The following is a 9,286-nucleotide window of genomic DNA, read 5'->3' on the forward strand; positions in this document are numbered from 1 at the left end:
AATAAATAAAATTAAAATAATGTTTTGTTTTCCTTGCCACAAGAGCAACAGAGAAGGTGGCATTGCAGGGACAATTTACAAAAACATGTGGAGGAGGTGGCAAGTACTCTTTACTCTTTTTACTTGTTTCAGTGATTTGACTGTGGCCATGCTGGAGCACCGCCTTTAGTCGAGCAAATCAACCCCAGGACTAATTCATTGTAAGCCTAGTACTTATTCTATCAGTCTCTTTTGCCGAACCGCTAAGTTACGGAGACGTAAACACACCAGCATCAGTTGTCAAGCGATGTTGGGGGGACAAACAAAGACACACAAACATATGCACACACATACATATGTATATATACATATATATAACAGGCTTCTTTCAATTTCCATCTACCAAATATACTCACAAGGCTTTGGTCGGCCCGAGGCTATAGTAGAAGACACTTGCCCAACGTGCCATGCAGTGGGACTGAACCCGGAACCATGTGGTTGGTAAGCAAGCTACTTACCCCACAGCCAAAAAAACAACAGCAATATAGAAAAAGATGCAAATGTCTCAGTAAGGGGACAACTAGATCCAATCAAGGAACCTTACATATCACCCTGACTACGAATGGCAAATGCTCTCTGCCAGCTGTGTTCTGCCCAACCATGCAAGCCATTCTTACCACACTCACTCTCTCATCCACCTAAGACCTCACTTTGTTCACCTCCCTCTCTAAGAATTTGATAAGAAACTGGCCCAAGAGGAAACTGTCTTCACACTTTTCAATTTTACCCGGCATAAAAGCTTTTTGCCATAGCCACTACACAGAGGAACACTGACAGCCCATCATGGCTAAATAAGGTAACAGGACATTCCTCACAATGGACTGCTAGCTACATTGGTCCCACACACAACAACAGGTGTTTGACATAGCAATGTGTAGTGTCTGCACATGTTGATGGTTTTGTAACTTTGCACGCATCTTAAACAAGCACATCCAATGGCACCCAAATCCCAGCAGATTTTAACCTGAACAAGCAACACCACCAAGTAGCACTGCCAGGACAGGAATTATCTGTTTCCTATTTTTTAAAGATCATGGAGTGTGATTTGAGGGAGATTTGACTGTTATTTCTAGCATGTCATGCAATCACATACAGGCTTCCTTATCTTTTGTGGTAGTGCTGGTGGTGATAGTCATAATAGTAGTTGTTGCTCTGTTTTTAGGTGATTGAACAGATCCTTTAATTAAAGGGAAAGATCCAGCTAAGACCATTTCATCATTTGTTTTTGCCATAGTATTCCTAGAATTACATTAATCAATGTATCCTTCCTTTTCTAAAATGGGTAAGATTTAAGGAATATCTGGCTGCTATTTCTAGCAGGTGGTTTTAGATTAGTTGTATTGGTCTTTGTTTTGATAATGGTGATTGAGGTGATGATAATGGTTGTGGTGTTAGTGGTGGTGTTGCTTGTTGTAATTGTGGTCTTGTAGATGTTTTGTGGTGGTTATGATGGTAGTAGCTGTGACTGGGGTAGTGGTGGCAGTGATTACATTTGTGGTAGTAGGAGTGGTTGTGGTGGTGATGGTGGTGGCAGTTAAAATGACAGTAGTGTTAGTGGTGGTTGTGGTGGTGATGATTGTGGTTACGGTGGTCATGTTGGTGTTGTTGTTGGTAGTAGATGGTAGTGTTAGAGATGGTTTAAAAAAATTAATATTACCAAACACTCTCCTGTTGTTGGGTCACACTTCTTTGTATGTCCATTGCATTCACATGGAGAACACAAACCAAAGAATGGACTTTTCCGTCTTCGGTAGTGTCCAGGTGCACATTTCTGCAATGATAGGGTCAGAGGAAGTTATTAATCCACCAGAGTTGGTGTTAATAATTAGCAAAGTACAACCAAATGGAGTAGAAGTAAATTATAGAAAGTGAATTGATAGAACATCTGTGGCACATAACTAGCCAATTGTTACAAACATTAAGACAATATTGTGAAATATTTATTCACGAGGTGCACATAAACAAGGTTGTCTTAGTAGCATTATAAGCCCCTGAGCAAATCAATGACAGCAAACAGCATACATCAGAATTGGGCCTCTAGACCCACTGCGCCCTCATGCAACTGCCTTAGGAAGTATTGCACAAAAAACAGTAAAAATCCAAACAATAATGTATCTATTCATTCTTAATGCATTTTGGCAGATACAAATATGATTATGAAAAGTCAATAAAGATCCACTTATTCAGTACTGTAAACAATAGGAACACTTCCTTTTGTCACCAATCTCACATTCTTATATCATCCTTTACCACTTCATCGTCTACTGAATGCCCCTTTTTCCTGAACACCCTCTCATATTTACCACTGGTCCAGCAATGGCCCACAACATTTGTTTATTACTCGCTATATCCACTCCTATGTACATCTGACCCACATCATCTGTCACTGTACATCCCTTTCTTATTTCCTTCCACTTCACATAGTCTCCCAATTTCTCATGTATTTATGGTCTTATTAAACTGTTGCTCTTCATCTCCCCTTTTTTGTACTGCCACCTATCACCTCTTCCTCTCTGACCCACACCTTTGTCCTTCACCTCCTCCTAAACTGATAGCTACCAATGACTATGCCTTCACCTATATTTACCATTCACTGCATTCATCTCTATCCTCAGTTCTAACCATTTGTCACTTTCTTTTCGCATGCTTGTGAACCAAACCACCCAACTATCCTCAATTCTCTGCCCATTTTCTCTTTTTAATCACCTTCTTGTACCTTGAGGATATGTGAAGACACCTCATCACCATCTTTTCTCTTGTAGCAAGAACTAGGAGTTGAACCCCATTCATTGAGTTATCGGGTTAGTGCAATGGGTGAACCAAAATTGAAACTTGCAATTATCATGTGCACATTCTATTTATCATCCATTTAACTCACAGGGGATCATGTCACAGAGTCAGAACATCATCTCAAACATCTTTGAGATTTACACCCTTTTCTTTGGTTTTAAGCGATCTGGTGCTAAAAATCTTTGTAGAAGTTGAGAGCAACCAGGAAACACACAACTTATTTCTTACTACAAGCAAGCCAAAACAATTGCAGAAGTTGAGAGACCCATCAGAGAATAACACATGATTCTTGGTACCTGCATGTCTGTGAAGAACCACTTGTCTTTAATGCACCTCTATATGTAAGCACTAAAAGCCATATTTCCTCACCTCTCGCCATATGAACCAAAGGTAGAGTGCTGAGTACATTCCATTCATGTTCCTGTCTCTAGAGTTAGCTGCTAATAACTAGAATTTAGGTACTATGAAAGTTGACTTTATATCCTGCGTCATGTCCAGTAATTCTCCATGTGACACTTTCTAGCAGGAGTAGATGTGTATCTCCTCTACAGCAAGATACCTGTTCCTACACACACACAAATACACTTATATAAACAATAATTGTTTTAGGGATTATTATTTCAGAAATAGTTTGTTGGGTTTTTTTACCTCACAAGAAGTACCTCTGTAACTTGGTGGACAATGGCATTTTTCTACTGTATGTGCCAGATTTCCATTACCATTTTTAGTAGCAACTTCTAGCTGAACATTGCTTAACCTGTGCAAGATACAGACAAAAGACAAACAGAAAGTTTCATTAATATAAAAGTAAAATCATACTTCTGACAAATGTATTTTTGTGCTAAATTTTTTTCTCAAAAGTAGGCAGCAAGGAAAAATAGGCAACATATAGAGAGGTCTATGTCAGGAAGCAACAATTTCAGTTTATAGAACAAGTGTGATATTGTGCTGGACAATGAACTGTACAGTGTTTCAATACTAACTATGACACTCAGCAATGTCCCCCCGCACTGCCATATTTAATGAGGTTCCTCAATCCTATATTATAAAAGAGAAGCTGATCTTTGTCTGTCTGTAACAACACCTGTGTCTAGAGAGGTAAGAAGGAGAGGAGAAAAAGTTAGAGAGAGAGAGATAGAGAGAGAGAAAGAGTGTGTGTGTGTGTGTGAAAATACCTATTAGGTAGTGTTGTCACCTTACTAACTAACATGTTTCAATTAAAAATACAAGAATTTTAAGGGCAAGTTTGTCAACACAAGGCAACACAAACTTCAAAACAGTACTATGTATATATATATATATATATATATATAAATACATATAGTTATCTTTGTTTGTTTGTTTGTGTGTGTGTGTGTTTGTGTGTACGTGTGTGTATTTTTTCAACACATAGACAATGCAACACACTTTAAAAAAAGACTTTCATTTTGAACAGTTTATGATGGTACATGCATGATTAACAGATATTTTTACTGTCAGCATTGTAATGGGTAACAACATGGTCTGCTATAAATAGCAGGCAAAATTTCATACATCAAACTCCAGCATCTTTTAAAATAATGCACACATTGGATGAAGTGGTCCTAAATATACACGAAAAGGATTGGTCATGATTGGAAAATATTTTATCATAGGTTTATCTCGTCAGACCTGATATGGGATTAAGCAACAACATTTTTCATTGTGTTAGAGCTCCTTGCTATAAACAGATATTTTAGGAAAGACAAAGCTTATCAGTGTAAGTAGCAAGAGTTCAGACAATTTCATTCATCAACAGCTCAAAGCACAAATTCTTATATAATCATGGAGAAGATAACACAACTCCATTCCAACACATTCTTCCTTAGTAATCACGAAGAAGATTTATGCACAAGATCACTTAACAGTATTTATAACTCAATGAATACTCTTTGTTTCACAATATTACAAGGATAAAATACCTTAATTTCAGAATTAATAGGATAACCCATTAAATTTGTAGTTCTTATGACAAATCTTTCTGAGATGTAGCACTAGCAACTTGTACTTTATCCAAAAGAAGAATGTGTGTTATTTCCTGCATTAGATTAACAACATTGTCAAACTGACAAAACATTATACAATGACAATACTTGACAATTATTACTATGTATGTAGATGTCAATACAACATTGTCAAATTACCAACAATGGATAACACATTACATAATGATGGCATTCAACAATTATTACTATACATAAAGATGTCAATACAACATTGTCAAATGTCAACAAAGAACAACACATTACATAATGACAATACTTGATAATTACTACTATATCTAGATGTCAATACAACTGTCAACAAAAGTCAAATGTCAAACAATGAAAAAGAACTGCATTTAACATCACCTAATCTCAAGTACTTTACTCAAATAGGATGCTTTGATGTAAATTCCTTCCAGATGTGCCAAGACCATCATGAATTGATCTCTTCGCACAGGAGTGCTATGGATTTCATGCATGAAGGTATACTGAAAAAAAACAAAAAAAACACAGGGTGTGAAGAGTAAATTGTCACTATTTTATATTTTTAATTTTGTACATTCACACTGTTTGTTTTTGATTTTGTCAACTACACAGTATAGTAGGGTCAGTTAGGCACCATCTGTGAGAAAAACAGTACTATGATGCAATTCACTCTGCCAGAAATTTGAAGACAATATGCTGCACTGCTTGGCATTTGTGCCAAAAGCTCCAATACGAACATTTCAGGGTGTTTAGTGGCAATCTGAGGACAGTTCAATCTGAAAATATGTACTGAGAGTGATGAAAATAAAACATCCAGTCAACATCATGGTGTTTGGAGTGATCACTAGTGATGGCAACATTATGCCACCATTCATCTTCCCACATGGCCTCAGACTCAACATGGAGGACTACATCAAGTACCTGGAGGAGGTAGTGCTGCCCTGGGTCAAGAGTGTGGCTGCTGGAAGACTCTACGTCTGGCAACAGGACTCTGCACTTTGCCACACACTCAGGAGAACCCAGTCATGGCCGTCAGACAATTTCTATGACCACATCACCCCTAACATCTGGCCACCTAACTCCCCAGACTGCAACCCACTTGATTATTATGTGTGGGGTGCAGTTGAGCAAGAGACCAACAAAACTTCTTGTAACACCAAAGATGAATTGAAGGCAAGGATTATGGCAGCATTCACCAACTTAAACAAGGAGACTGTCCAGAAGTGTTGCAGGAGATTCTGAAGTCGTCTGGAAGCCATGGTTGAAGCCAATGGCGATTTTATTGAAGAAATTTACTCTTTAGTATTTCAAGATATTTTTATGTAATTTTGGTAAATATATCTGTTAAAATGAAATATCAGTGTTATTTTCATTTTTGCATAATTTAGACAACAGTTTATTCACCACACCCTGTATACATATATATAAAGCATACACATACATATACATAAATGCATATGTACATATATTCATACATACATATATATATATATATATATATATATATATATATATGCATAAATGCTTATATCAGAATGTTTATAAATGGATGTAGTATGTGTGTATTTATATGTATGTTTCTCATATATACAGAAATTCAGCAATACCTATCATCAATGCAATAAATAGAAAATAGAAAGACTTAATCAATTCATATAAGAATGAGGAAGTATCAGTTGTAGAGTCTTTACCTCGCGTAGATCCACAATGAATTCTTGTCTCCGGTTGTTCTCTGGAGGATTCTTGCTGTAGTATGCCAATGACATGTTGTTGCCCTGGAGAAAATCAGATCAATGATACACTTTGAGATTTGATATAGTGCATATACATGCATTATATATATATATACCTCATAAAAAGATGTGAAGTGCAACACATAACCAAAAGTCAGGTTTAGTATTGTATTCCACACTCTGCACCAGAATTCAGCGTAGTATGGTATGGGATATCAACCTTAGGTTAAGCTAGTGTGTGGAATATGAGCCAAATAATATAAATAATAATATGCAGAAAATAGGTATGGTATTCAATGCTCTGTAGAATATACACATGTTTTACCAAAATGCTGTAGTAGTTATGTAACAGTATAGAAACACTATGCAATCTTATACCTCACTGCATCAGTGTTTTGCAATAATGTAAAATTGCATAGCACTTCAACAACGGTTACAACAATGGTTATGTGATTATTGTAGCATTTAGCTGAAATGCATGTTCTATAAAGCAATGAATACCATACCTGTTTCCTGTACATTATACATATATGTCAGTCATAGGATCGCAGTTTCAATTCCCAGACTGGGCGTTGTGAGTGTTTATTGAGCGAAAACACCTAAAGCTCCACGAGGCTCCGGCAGGGGATGGTGGTGAACCCTGCTGTACTCTTTCACCACAACTTTCTTTCACTCTTACTTCCTGTTTCTGTTGTGCCTGTGATTCAAAGGGTCAGCCTTGTCACACTGTGTCATGCTGAATATCCTCGAGAACTACGTTAAGAGTACACGTGTTTGTGGAGTGCTCAGCCACTTGCATGTTAATTTCCCAAGCAGGCTGTTCCGTTGATCGGATCAACTGGAACCCTCGATGTCGTAAGTGACGGAGTGCCAACATACATGTATGTATATATTAAACACCATGCCCAAAAAACAATGAAGAAGGAAGAGGGTGGGGAGAGCTAGGAGGGAAGAAGACAGGAATACTGTAAGAAATTATGAAGAATGAAGTGGAATGTAGCATCTATGATAGACTGGTGTTACTCATTGTTGCAGTCAGCTCCGATTAAGCAGATCTATAATCAAAAGTGTTCCATTCATGATCATTTCACCATTGGGTATAGTTAAGGACAGCATTGCCAAATCTCGTTCTCTTATTGTTGTTGTTGTTGTTAAAGTAGCAGAATGTGATTAAATGGAATCTGGCAATTCTAGATTCCACAATTGCAACTGTATACAGGTTCCCTGTTTTATGATGTTGATGGAAATGTTAATGACCATAACACAGCAAGTGAAGCAATGATAATGATGAGAGGAGAAAGGAGGAAAATGATGATAACATTGATTTTGGATAACAAGAATGAGGGCAATCTTGTAGTTGTTGTTGTTGTTGTTGTTATTATTTTTTAACCCAAGGTCTTCCTTGCACAAGCAGACATATAATCAATGTTAATTCTGCTAAGACCATCCCCATCATTTTTATTTCTCAGACATATAATATCTAAAAGAATAATATGCAATATGTCTTACCATTTTTTAAGATGGAAGATGGGATTTGAGAGAGATATCACTAATTCTAGCAAGTCAAACAACCATAAGGAGACTCCTCTTGATTTAACCATAAAAATAACAAAATTATAGCTGGAATAAGTTTAAAGAAATATCACTTACCACCAAGATAACATCAGGTCCTACAGTTTCAACACCATCTGGTTTACTTGAGAAAACAATCTTGTAACTCAATCGGCCACCATAAGAAGGAATCTGAAGATTTAAATTAATCCATTTTAGATCAACTGAAGATGATTTTTTACATTACACAATAAAAATTTACATGTAATATATGTTCTTTGATTACAAAAAATGAGTACACTGATAACAAGAAATGTCTTTGATAACAAGAAATGTTTATTCTTTGTTTCTTATGGGCAGACGACAGATAAATGTGGACATAGCCAGTAGTTGGTAATGTATTCATTTGCAGTAAACAAGATAAAATTTGTCAATATTCACTAACCTTGTTACCAAGATAGGCTGAAGGGGCAGACCAATAGATTGCTTCGCTAGGAATAGAGACCTGTTCATTCACTTTGGCTCGGATGTGGCTACTAGCAATAATGTTAACTCCAATAGTATTTTGGATATTCCAGTTCCTCAATGTGGATACCTGTGAAAAATACATTTAAAAGTTAATTAATTTTATTCAAATTTTCTTATCTTTTAGAGAAAAAAACACTGGTTGTATGGTTAAGAAGCTTTTTTCCCAACCACATAGTTACAGGTTTAGTCCACTGCATAGGACCTAGGGCAAGTGTGTTCTATAATAACCTCAGGCTAACCAAAGTTTGTGAGAGGATTTAGTAGATGGAAACTGAAAGAAGCTCATCATATATATGTGTGTGAGAGGGTGTATATGCTTATGTCTCCTTGTCTTGACATTGTGTGATATTGTTGAGGAGCATCACTGTCAGACAAGCAGTGTTGTTCATTTCCAATATTCTATGGAAACATGTCTGGCCATGAGAAAATATTAATTTGTTTAGAAACAGATGAGGCATGGTGACAGGAAAGGCATATTACATTATATATGCACTCACTCTCAATATCAGATATTACATTGCACACAGACCACTCTTAATATTACATATTACACTAAATGTACACCCATTCTCAATATCAAATATTACCTTTTATATACAACCATCACACACACACACACTCTCTCTCTCTCTCTCTCTCTCTCTCTCTCTCTCTCTC

The 9,286-nt window shown here is 36.7% G+C and overlaps 1 protein-coding gene across 1 annotated transcript in view; it reads right to left on the minus strand.

Moving 5' to 3' along the window:
• LOC106878847 (laminin subunit alpha) overlaps positions 1-9,286 on the minus strand; it is a 249,900-nt gene that overhangs the window by 109,940 nt on the left and 130,674 nt on the right. The window contains exons 34-40 of the mRNA XM_052970907.1: positions 8,547-8,696; positions 8,201-8,293; positions 6,509-6,592; positions 5,199-5,320; positions 3,478-3,586; positions 1,697-1,810; positions 767-867 (exon numbers count right to left, since the gene is read on the minus strand). Coding sequence (XP_052826867.1) covers positions 767-867; positions 1,697-1,810; positions 3,478-3,586; positions 5,199-5,320; positions 6,509-6,592; positions 8,201-8,293; positions 8,547-8,696 — 773 coding nt within the window. The remainder of the gene's footprint in view (positions 1-766; positions 868-1,696; positions 1,811-3,477; positions 3,587-5,198; positions 5,321-6,508; positions 6,593-8,200; positions 8,294-8,546; positions 8,697-9,286) is intronic.

Source organism: Octopus bimaculoides, chromosome 9 (assembly GCF_001194135.2).
Source record: "Octopus bimaculoides isolate UCB-OBI-ISO-001 chromosome 9, ASM119413v2, whole genome shotgun sequence".
NCBI classification, from domain to species: domain Eukaryota; kingdom Metazoa; phylum Mollusca; class Cephalopoda; order Octopoda; family Octopodidae; genus Octopus; species Octopus bimaculoides.